At 42.7% G+C, this 12,294-nt stretch overlaps 2 protein-coding genes across 3 annotated transcripts in view; both read left to right on the top strand.

Annotated features, from left to right (window-relative positions):
* The first annotated feature begins 2,282 nt into the window (after window positions 1–2,282).
* si:ch211-285f17.1 (sickle tail protein homolog) overlaps window positions 2,283–12,294 on the top strand; it is a 108,037-nt gene continuing 98,025 nt past the window's right edge. The window contains exons 1-2 of one of the 2 annotated variants that reach the window (XM_069512955.1): window positions 2,283–2,322; window positions 6,263–6,526. In XM_069512955.1, coding sequence (XP_069369056.1) covers window positions 6,457–6,526 — 70 coding nt within the window. In that variant the 5' untranslated portion in view covers window positions 2,283–2,322; window positions 6,263–6,456. Of the gene's footprint in view, window positions 2,323–6,162; window positions 6,527–12,294 lie in introns of those variants that run through there. The other variant, XM_020087473.2, reaches the window with a different exon arrangement.
* Window positions 2,318–4,506, top strand: LOC109629680 (OTU domain-containing protein 1). The gene has a single exon (XM_020087482.2). The coding sequence runs from the start codon at window positions 2,706–2,708 to the stop codon at window positions 4,005–4,007; it is 1,302 nt and encodes a 433-aa protein (XP_019943041.1). The 5' UTR covers window positions 2,318–2,705; the 3' UTR covers window positions 4,008–4,506.

Raw genomic sequence — 12,294 nt, 5'->3', positions numbered from 1 at the left:
CACACTGAGGCACGTTCTTCTAATTCTACATTATAATGGATCGTTTTTAAAATCATCATTATTTTAAGTAACGTGGCTCTAATCTATCTCAAACGTGTGGACTACACTGTGCGTCCTGTGGGGATGTGGAGCTCAGCTGGAGGTTAGTGCACCAGTCCAGGTTAGTGAAGACAACAGCTCGGTGAAGGAAGCGATCAATGCCTTCATTTGTATTCCGTGCGCAACCCTGCGACAGCTGCTGGAGCAACGTTTCGCTTCTTCTTTTCTTTTTTTGAATGCATTTGTTCCAGACGAACGTTTATTTCTTCTCTTGCCTGCAGGTAAATGTCGCCTCCGTGTGTGCACGAGTGGTACTGCAGTTACATTAAACCAAACAATGTGGTAGTCGTGTCCCCTCTAGTGGCCACACGTAATATTGCCATTTTAATCTGTAGAAGGCCAAGAGAAATAGTTCCTTATAATATTTAATTATGAAATGTGCTTAGCTTTATTTATAGTTATAACTTTTATTATATATTGAGCTCTATTTATTTATTTCCTTTTCCAAATGGCATTGCTCTCATAGCTCAGCTGTTCCACTTGTCCATTACTTTTCATTGTACCATTGACCTTGTGTTAACTTAACATGTGACAAATAACGTTTAATTTCTCATCCATGTGCAACAACCAGGTCTGATCAACCTGTGGTGAACCTGCCTCACAACAGGGAGTCTTGTGATAAAACAGACGAATATCGAGCTAATATCTTCTGGTGATCCCTGAAAACCACCGATAGTTGGCAACTTAACATCAAGCTTGTGCGAAGGACCTTCAAACATACAAGGGATTTTCACCATGTTCTAAAAAAATATTACAAAATCTCATAAGAGTACTCTTTACAAACGTCACTTAAAGGCCCTGTGTTGAAATCTTTCAGTATAGAAGAGTGACAAAGTCATGAGAAATTTAAATGGATAATTAACCGCAGAAAATCTCATCTTTACACCAGTCAGCCACAACATTAAAACCACCTGCCTGATGGGGTTTTTCCTGTGGTGTCTGGCAACAGATCGTTTGGGCCCAGAGGGTTTCGCGGTGAGGCCTCCACGAATGTGAAACATCCCACAGATGCTCGTTGAGATCGGGGTGTGTGCTTATTCAACAATGTTAAAGTGGGTGTCAGAGAAACATCCGGGTGAATGACCGTGCCCAAGGTTTCCCAGCAGAACGCAGCACAGTAACGACAGGATCAGTGTGTTTCACTTCCTGTCAGTGGTTCAAATGTCGGAGCTGTGTATTATCTTTCATTATAACTTTATTTTATAGCCGCAGTTGTAACAGACTCTTCTGATGTAAAGTCTATTTTGAGTCATAGCGACTACATAAGCAGTTTGACCTTTTCACACCGGACAAGTTAAAACAGTCCGACAATGAGTTAAAAATAGAGACATGAGTAAGTCAGGCATCCTCAGCAGCCACAGCCTGTTGTTACCATCAAGTCCACATAGCATTTATCACTGAATCACATTAAGGATATGACGATAATTTAAATATATCTATATAATTGTATTTACATTTGTACATTTGAATGTATTTTACATGTAATTGTGTGGGATTTTGGACCCTGGGTGGTTTGTATGATAAGCTGGGACAAAAAACACAGTATTATATGTCTGTATTAAAAAATGATAGGTTGACAATTTTTCAATAAATCACATATTCCAACCCACCACTAGGGAACAGTGGTATTTTCTAAGAAACTTCAAGAAAATATTTTATTTTGAAAGCCTTTAAAAAGAAGCAGTTAATGTGTCATCCTGTCAGAGTTGACTGTGTACACGCAGACAGGATCCTGTTACAGTTTAAAATGAATATATATATATATATATATATATATATATATTAAGATATGGGAATTTATTTACATCTGTATGTATTTTACTTTATGTAATTGTGTTGTATTTTATTTAGACCCCGAATCTGAATAATTCATGTCATATCTCGTATGATGATGATTCTGTTTCACTTGACTATAAACCATAAATAATGAATAGTTTTTGTTCTGTCTTACTCACTGTTTTTTTGTTTGCCTCTGTCCTGTCACATTTGGTCCTGTTTTGACTTTGTAAAGTTTTTAAAAGTGCTGTATAAATAAACTTTATTACAATTGTTACTTAAAGGTTCAGGAAACTGAATCCCCCTGTGGTCACCTTCTGCTGTCATAAAAACTCAAAAGGTGTTTAGTTTGTCCAGTCTGAGCTCCCGTAACAAAATAAAAACAAAAAAATGGCGGCCCCAGCAGAGAGGACCCTCTCCAGAAGTAAACACAAAGCTCATCCTAAGGTAAAGAAAACAACCACAACTTGTACAGTTTAGTGAAAACTAGGTTTCTTTTATACTCAACTCGTCATTAGATCCCGTTCACCTGAATGTTACACACTGGACCTTTAAACAGTTTTATTCTGAAAGCCTTTGAACAGAAGCAGTTTCTGGTTCGTGTTGTAACTTGACAGTGAAAACACAGACAGGCTCCTGTTTCAGTCTGAAGTCTAAAATTAGGGAGGACCCCGACTCCAGATGACGCGAGGGGCCCGAAGTGTCCGGTGAGCGTCGGTGGTGACAGGAACCAGGACCATGGAAACCTTCCCTACAACTTTGCTGTTGTTGATGACACGCCGCGTATTTTTAGCCCTTGTTGTCATCTCGGTATAAAGGCGTCGGTGAAAATGCAGCTGTACAACAGTGCGCTGACACACTACCCGAGGTCGTCGCGCAAACTCACCATAACTTTATCCGCGGCGTCCGAGCGACCGAACGCAGCGAACGACACCGAGAAACCGGGAGTCGCCGAACCAGACGCCACTTCAGCGGCCAACGGGGATCCGGAGAGAGGGAACGCTCCTTCCGCAAACATGCCCGCCTTCTCCTGCTTCGAGGCTTCGTCCATGAGGCCGATCTACTTCACGTCCACCGCCGAGATACTGATCCGCAGACCCGACGGATCGGAGAGGTCTGTGCCCGTCCATGTCACGAGGGAGAACAAAAACAAACCCCCCAGCTCCCATCGTGGAGGCAGCATCCTCTGCAGGGACAGTGATGTGATGGTGGACTTGATGGATCAGCTGAGGAACGGGACAGAGGAGATGTTCCCTGACGTGTTCACCAGCAGCAACACCTGTGGATCCAGAATGGAAGAGTGTTCCAGTGAGGAGGATGTGGTTTCTGTGACCGATGTTCCCATCAGAACCAACGGATGGGCCTCCTCGCACCAAGCAGAGTCTGTCCCGTCCACAGCAGCTGAGCCTGGAGACAGAACACAGGAAGATCTCCAAGATATAAGTGGTGGCAAAGCAGATCCGGGGTCAGAGGACAGACGGGCCTTCGAGCTCAGCGTCCTGCAGGAGTCTCCTCCACAGAGATGCCAAGACGGAGGGGAGGTCAACAATAAAGTGACCCGGTACCTGGCTGAGGTGGAGAAGCAGAACAAGTACCTCCAGGAGAGCAGCAAATACAGGTACCACATCATTCCAGATGGCAACTGTCTGTACAGAGCTGTGAGCAAGGCCACGTACGGGGACCAGTCGAGGCACAGGGAGCTCAGGGAGCAGACGGTGCATCACATCGCAGACCACCTGGATGAGTTCAACCCCATCATCGAAGGCGATGTAGGCGAGTTCCTCATCAACGCAGCGCAGGATGGGGCCTGGGCCGGCTACCCCGAGCTCCTCGCCATGAGCCAGATGCTGAATGTCAACGTCCACCTGACAACAGGGGGGAGCTTGGAGAGCCCCACCGTCTCCACCATGGTGCACTATCTCGGTGAGGAGGACAACTCCAAACCCACTGTCTGGCTGAGTTGGCTCAGCAACGGTCACTACGACGTCCTCCTGGACAGACGTCTCCCTAACCCGGAGTACGAGGACTGGTGCAGACACTCACAGATGCAGAGGAAAAGAGACGAGGAACTGGCAAAGTCAATGGCAGCCTCCTTATCCAAAATGTACATTGAGCAAAATGGGGTTGCGTGAAAGAATCTGCAGTAACTTTGATCGTGCCTGGTTTTACATATACTTAAAATGATTTTTATAAGATTTACATTGTGAGAGAAAGGAAGTGCAGTGCACATACTCTGGACTTTGTCAAAGCCAAAGCTGACCGATCAGTGGAAGTTGTGATTAATTGATTAAGTTGTGTTTTGAACGTGTGCGAGCTTGTCCTTGATGGTGTGGATTATCCTAACATGAGTTAATACTGTTTCTGTACATGAGCTGTTGAGTCTATAGTATTTATATTTATAGAACAGATATTTTTCTATAATGCCTTTGCTCTTTATGCTTTCGCCAAAACCTTCCACATACCGAGAGACTTGGTTTGCATTCTTAGCTGCTCTCTTTTGCACAAAAGTCCCGTCAGACTAGTTCGGAGAGTTTCATTTTTACAGTTTAAGGGGCCTGTTTTTTCTATGGTTACAGTTCTTAAAAGACATTTGACAAAACAATCTGAAAATAAAGTTTTGAAGAAAACTGATTTGCAATGTTTTCGTGTTTCCGTCACTTGCACGTTGCTTCGCTACATTTCCAGATATCGTCACCGTGACATTATCAGCTGTTATCTGGGTTTGGGCACGTAGCTCTAATGGAATCCGTCTATTAAGTTGCATCAAAGCAGAGATGAGGTCATGTGTGCGGCACTCGTCCTCCTCCGCTCCTCCTGCTGTCACAAAGTGAAAAGTGATGTTTGGAATTTATTGCATGCAGTGACCCTGGAGCCTGCAGCCTCCCTTCAGATCACAGCTCAGTGTATTAAGTGACTGAGGTCCAGGAGGACGAGGAGATTAGAAAGGACCTGTGCTGCACTGTCTCAGGATAATAGTCCCTGTAGTTAATACGTTTGTTCTGTTTGGTTTCTGTCTTTTATCAAGTTAATGGGAGACGGCTGCATCTAGAGTTAATTTAGGAGTAGTTTATTTGTATAGCACTTTTTAAAACAAATCTGCAAAGTGCTTTACATATTTGAAACAGGATAGAAGCAAGTGGAATCAGTCAAATTAAACATTCAAAATACAGAGAAAACAAATAATGGAACAATCCGTCCAAACAATGGAGATACTGAACAGACTGATTTTGTTCTTTTTTTTGTCATTTCACTTTTTTTCCTTCCAGTTTTGTGACTCTGTGAGAAAAATGCATATTTAAGAATTTTATTTTAAGTTTTATTTAACATATGCAGTTCACCTAGATAATATATGAGTATGATAATAAGAGAAATATTATAAAACATTGTGGGTTAAAGAACACAGTCTAGTATCAGTGTATAAAACTATGTTAATTGTTTTTTATTGACATATTTGTGCCACTCCTCCTCCCTCTCCTCCTCCTCCTCCCTCTCCTCCTCCTCCTCCCTCTCCTCCTCCTCCTCCTCTTCCTCCTCCTCCTCCTCCACTCTCCTGGATTCCATATAACGTTGCACTGTTCTTCCACTAGGTGGTGCTGTAGTCCCCCATATACTCTTGAGCAATGTTACTGTATCGTAAGAGAACTTTATATTTACTATATTTTTCCCTCTCCAATTTTTTTTACAATTTTGAATAATCTTTTTAAAAATAAACTTTACAGTTATGATTAATTAAAAAATGAATAATAACTTTAATAAGCTTTATTACAGTTATGATTACTTCAATAGACTTGATTAAAGTTGTTTGTCATTTCTCTTTTTTCAATACACTATTAAAGTTATGATCTCTTTTTAAATAAACTAAATACACTTTTTTAAGTTATGTTAAGTCTCTTTAAATACACTTTATCAAGGTTATTATTAATTCCTCCTAAACTAACTTTATTACAGTTATGATCAATGTCGTTATATTATTAATTTCTCATTTTTTAAATAAGCTTTACCAGTTATTTTAATCTATTTTTAAAATAAACTATATTGAAGTTATAATTAATCTCATTTTAAATAAACTAAATAAACTATTAAAGTTAATATTCATTTTGAAACTTTACAAAAAACTTTATTACAGCTGTTTCTCATCTGTTTTTGAATAAACTTTATTAGCTATTGAAGCTCTACGGTGGTGACGTCACTCTGCAGTCATGTGGACGGGAGAAATAAAGTTTGTAGTTTTCTTGTAACGTGGGGGAGGGATGGGGGAGTGATGGGGGAGGGAAAGAGCCTCCCCCTGCTCCTCTCTCGTGGAGCAGTGTTGGTGAGGGAGGGGGCAGGTACCGCAGTGTCAGACCCGGCTCACACACACTCACTCCCGGCTGTCAACACCTCACAGGGGGCGGCGATGACAGACGCTCCTCACCGGTGTGACTAGAGCAGCGTGCCGGGCAGCGAGGCGAGGTGACGCGGCTACCTCCACCCCGGCGAGAGCCTCGGAAGTTAACCGGATTGTCTGTGACCAGCCCCCGGGGAAGAGCAGCACGCAGCACGGTGCTCCTGGAGCCGTGACCCGAGAAGTGTTCACCGGACATGTCGGGACACCGGGTGCAGTTCGCAGATCTTCCTCCGACTGACCGCAGAGGAAGTCCCAGATTTCACAGTAAGGAAAAAACCCTGCAGCTGCTTCTCTCTGCTGACATTCATTTTTAAAGTTCGATTAAAACAAGGCTCATTTCATTGTTAGTGTTGTGAAAGCTTGTCCTCAAGATCACAACAGAAAGCAAAAGACTTAGAGCTACTTTCTCTTCAGGAGTTTCATTACAAAATGTAGTTTTTCTTGTAGCTTCATGCAGCTGTCTGCAGTGATGGGAAACAGTTGTGCCAGTAAATTACATGATTACACTTCTTTACACGCCAAAGTAATTTAACCCCCTGAACACAATCAAGGGTCAAAAGTCCCATTTGCCTAAATGCAGTGTTTTTTAAATGGAGTTTCTTCATTGTGCTTCTGTTGCTTTATCTCTTTGAGAACATGTGATACTTGTTTCAGACACTCACACAACATGTATGTTGTTATTGGGGCCGGACGGTGGTTTCAGATCAGTGGATACTGATAAATATCACGATAAATGTCACATTATTATTTCCTTTCAAGTTGAAATACTGATTTGTGCTCAAATACTTGTTAAACAGCCACATCTGAGCGTTCACGCTTCTGTCGCATGTTAGAAACCTCATCAACACACGGTGGATCTCCTGCTGCGTTCACACGTCGGTTCCTCCGGACTTTCTGCAGACTTTTTAACCAGGGGGCCGGCTGGAGAAGGTCCGGAGGCCCTCAGTCCATTCACAGCCCTTCTGCAGAGAGTCCGGACGATCGGATGCTCCTCATCCTCTCCTGGTTTGCAGAGGCTATGTGGACCCTTTAAACCCGAGATCCACTCTGCATTGGCATCAGCGCCTTCACTCCTCACCCCTCCGCTCTTACCTGTAGTGTCAGGTGCCCTTTACGTGCCGCTGCTAACTTTTCCTCCTCAGGGTCTCTTCAGTGAGTCCAACACTCACTGATCACGCTCTGCCTCAGTTAAGGTGACGCTCACCTTGAGATGTCGTTTTTCGCTGCATCCCACAGCCTTTAAGTGCGGGGACGCGTTAATGGCTGCTAAATGGAAGCCACGCATCCAGGGCTTTTGTGCTTTTACTGCTCAAATGGATTGTTCGAGGATGTGCTTGTGATTGTGTTCGAGGTGTGATGCTGCAGTGTGTGTGCACTATACAGCGCAAGACATGGGGAAGCTGAGCTCATCTCCATGGTGACAGGGTTTGAGTGACGGGAACACGTGAGCATAGATGCAATAGGAAAATTGCCAGTTTGCTGCAAAGCCTTCCAGAGGGGTGCATCTTCAGTGCACTCTGCTTTCACGACAGGGTTTATGCGTACTTGTCTGTATCTATGCAGGGAGCAGCTGTGGCGTGATGTGCGATTATATGTAACATGCGTGTGCGCAGCAGGGCGAGAAGTGCTGATGCTGTGTGCAGGTGAAAGCTCAGGTCGTGCGCAGGGTCGGTGTGTGGAAGGACAGAATGGCAGCTTCAGCAGCAAACCGAACATTCTGAGTCAGCCCATCCGTTTTCTCCTGTTGTCCAGAGGCGAGTGTCAGTGGGGTCAAGTTTCAGTCTCTTCTCTGATCGCACACACATGCAGTACACCCGCTCACATAAGAACCCATTTCAAAGCTCTGCTGCTGGACTCATTGTCCTGGCCTGAACCTCCCAGGGAAGTTTTACTCCTCATATTAAATGTGGGGAATATAAATAACCAGATAGCAGCGGTATAGTATATCATCTTTCATTTCATCTTTCATTATCAATTGGAATTTAACGGAAGCCGTTTTCTGTCAAATGTCTGTATTGTTGGGTCCAGGCATTTTTCAGAGTTCTCCATTCACATATGAGGAACGCAGCTGGAGCATGTCAGGGTCAGACGCGTTCACAACAACAGGAAAATGTCCAGAACATTCAGATTAGGGGTGGCGCCTGTTATCCAGGAGGCAGGAATTTCTGTGTAGTTTTTGTTTACAGCACATCAACACCTGCGTCGGCACAAAAACTCCTGAATCTAGTTCCCTCTCCCAGTTGACATCTTTGTCAGTGTCTTCTAAGTGTGTGACACCTCTTTATAATCCTCTCATGCACTCACTCTCACATTTTCTGGATGTTTTCTGGAAAATGTCCTCCTGGTAAAGCAAATATAAAGTTTTCTCATGAACAGGTCGTTTGTCTAATGATTGTTGTTTTGTGGCAGAAACAAAGCTGCAAAAGGAGAGAATGACATCTGACAGACAGATACTACTTAACCTTTCCCCCCTTTTTGTAGAAGTACAGAGACAGAGAGAATGTGTGAACAACAGGGCCCCTGTTTTACCACACCTAGCTTATTAGTTAAGAAGTGGAAATACAAACCTGTCTGTGAAAGGATGAGAGCATGTGAGAGCCTTGGAAAATGTCAGTTTTCAGTGGCGAGAAAAAAAAGATTAGTGCAGATTGAAGGTCAAGAGATAAAAAGAGGTTTTCAGGTTCATCTGCATTAGAGTGGGTGTGGTTCTGAAGACTGGGTCAAGTTGTTGAATTATTTCTGTTGTATCAAGGTCGATATCAAACCGTGCTGTACGTGCCAGGTCTGAGACGTTTGACTAATCTCTGCATTATCTGAAGAAAGACGTGTCGCTCCCTTGTTTCTAAAATGTTCTGTTTTCCATCTTAAGCCTGATTGTCACAGTTTGAACTACTGAAACTAAAACTGAAACTACTGAACAAATTTCCATGAAAGTTGGGGCCTATACAAACAAATTTGACCAAAAAAACCCAAAATTGTTTTCACTTTCTTTAACATTTTTAGATTGCAACGGGCATGTTTTAACATCTTCGCCAACTTCCCCAGTAATAATTCTTAGATCTTGCTGAAAAAAAGGAGGCATATCTAGGGGACCTATATTTTCGAGCTTTTTCAATTTTCTGCAGATCAAAATTATAGAATACAACTTTAAATGTGGTTTCACAAGGAGGGGTTGGGCCTTGGCAGAGATATTCACTCTGAGCGCCATTCTATTAAGGAGCTGTAATTACCTTCAAGTCCGTCCGCATCTCGTTATGCTTCATCTGAGAGCTGCACATTCAGTGAGTAAAACAGCCGTATGTCTTTCAGTGAGTTGCTTTACATCCTGGGCAGCTGCTCGATGTTCACCATCTCAAGTTCCCACCAGTATTTGTAGATTATGGGTCAGCAGCGTCTGGAGGAGTATCCTTGGTCTTGATTGGATCTGAATGAAGATACTGTCTTCTCTGTTCCCATCAGGCCTGTAACAGTTCCCATGAGGAGAGGGTGGAGCACTTTAAAATCCAGCTCAATCACTATCTTGATCTTCACGAGGAGCAGCTCGAAACGCTCCGCGCTTTGCTTTCTGCCAAGAAACTCTGTTAAGTGGCATCGTTAGTGGAGCTTACACCACGGCTCCGTCTCCATGAAGCTTATGCTGTCGTGTCTCTTTGTCTACCAAGTTAATCAAATAGTCGTGTTGTTGTGAGTCTGAATTTTCTTGTCATTCCGTGGCACGCCTTCAGACTTTCTCTCAGCAGACTGTGGGAAGAAAACGTCACTTTGGCCTTTGTACACAGTATTATACACATGCATTTTCAATGACATGATATAGAACATTTACATAATTTAGCTCTAGTACTGTTTATACAACCAAAACAAATAATGGGGTTGATCATAAAATCCACAGAAAATGAATCAGCAACTGTTCTGATCACCCATCCAACTCATTTATGAATCTATTAATTCATTGATGAATTGGCAGTCAAAGAATGTGTCAGTTGTGGAGAGGAAGAGGTTATAACATGCAGCAGTAACAGTTACCTGGATTTGTATCAGAGACTTTACAGTTATTGTGCTTATGTGTACATTTGTCTTAATCCCATTATTGAAATAATTGTTAGTGGTAACATTATATTTGATAATTGTAGCTTAAAAGGTCAAAGAACTGAGTAGAGGAAACAAACAAACTGTAAACCAACTTGTGTGACTGTCAAACAGAGAGAGAATCACTTCAGAATATACACACTGATCAGTAGTTATTCGATGTTGTCATTTATTACGTTTAAACACTTAATGACTCTTAAACACACTGTGTGGTATTGAGAGCTGCTGTTGAGCGGGCGTGTCGGGTCACACCTGTCCACTAACCAATTTTCACGCCGCCTTACCTCATCGCCACAGTAAATAAGATATTTGTTTACATGTGAGTGATGATAACAACCTGTTCACTGTGCTGCACACCAGAAACTACCAGAGGAACCGGCTTGTTTGTGGAAACACTTTGCTGTATTGGGAACAGGTTGTAGATTTAAATGAGGACAGCTGGGGTGGTAGCTTGGGATCTATTGAAAATTTTTGCATATTTTAAAACAAAACTTTTCTTGACCTTACTTTAATGAGGAATTATAAAATTATGGCCAAGTTTGTGCCCTGGACTCCATCAGCCTCTCAACACTCACTTTGGATGAGTTTCCACTTTGCTCTTGTTCAAACTACATTGTTTTCGTCACTTATCAGTGTTTCTCTGTCAAACTGTCCAAGACAAACAATAAACATGGGTGTCGTGCTCACGGGGTATAAAGAGAAATGCTGTGTTTGAATGATAATCACACAATGTGCCTCTGCACCAGCTCAGGAATGCAGATGGTGTCTGCACCGGTGTCAAGCTGCAGAAACCAGGGGCGGGCTGACGTCCTTGCAGCTTATGATTCTCAGAGAAAGCAAATCAAAATGATGTGAAGGTCAAGATAAAGCATGGCCTTAATTTCCTGAGATGTTTTTCTATACATAGTTCACTCACTGCTACTAATGTCATCTCTTACTGAGCCCCTGTCCTCTCAGAGGACGGTGTCAAATGCCACGTCTGGTGCGCTTTCTGTCCCGACTGAAGATGCTGATCACATTTGATAGGCACTTGAGATGATCCTTCTGGAAATAGCCAGCCCCCTGAGATGCTTAACAGCTGTTTTCACAGCGGATTAAAAGCCTTTCTCCCTCAGGGCTCGTAAAGTCCCCTCAGGAGTGTGACACACAACAATGTAAGGGCTGTAGCTTTAACAGGGGTCTTGCTCTCTGATATAAAAGCAGCGACCTTGAGTCGATACTTATATAGTTTTTTTGTTTCTCAAATACCGAACATACTTTTGAATCAGCGATTGTGAATGAGGTTTAGTGAAAATGTATTATCAATATGTCTCTAGGCTTTTATACGTGTTTATTGAAGCCAGTGTTGATTCATTATTGTCCAGACTTTTCCCTGACAGTGTTCATTGTGCTGCAAAGGTGATTTATGATGGTGAAATTAGAAATCCAAACTTCCAGTCGTTTCAAAGGAGTCTGATATACGGTGAAACCATCTTTTGATGCTGTTTAATCATCAACACTCACATTTCATCCATTTTCTGCTGACTTCTTCATATCCACCCAGTTGAGTACACCTGGCTCTAATGTTACATCATGAAGAAATTTAACACACTTCCTTCTCTTTGGCCTTTTCTTGAAAAATGTACACACTACTTCATAACTTCTGACATTTTGTTCCATCATCAAGCATTAGTGAGAAAGTAGAATTAACAAAAGAGTCATTCATGATAAATGGAGTCAAAGGGAGACTGTATTTTGAGAAGATTAAATGGCTCAGGGATCTACAACGCGAGTGCAATATAGTACATAGTAGATGGTATCCTGTGGTTAGAATTACTCCTGGTTGAGTCATCGCCTCTGACTCAGTAGAAGGCTTTGCATCACAAGACTTTGCATGGCTAATGAATTATCCATCCTCCTCTGACTTCCCTGTCTCTCCAGCAGCGGGATGCCGCTGTTATGTGGAG

This window comes from Paralichthys olivaceus, chromosome 17 (assembly GCF_024713975.1).
Source record: "Paralichthys olivaceus isolate ysfri-2021 chromosome 17, ASM2471397v2, whole genome shotgun sequence".
Taxonomy (NCBI): Eukaryota; Metazoa; Chordata; class Actinopteri; order Pleuronectiformes; family Paralichthyidae; genus Paralichthys; species Paralichthys olivaceus.
This window is presented reverse-complemented; position numbering and strand designations above follow the sequence as displayed.

Bases quoted from the DNA above. Each gene is read 5' to 3' on its own strand.
- LOC109629680 (XM_020087482.2), top strand. From the start codon at position 2,706: ATGCAGCTGTACAACAGTGCGCTGACACACTACCCGAGGTCGTCGCGC.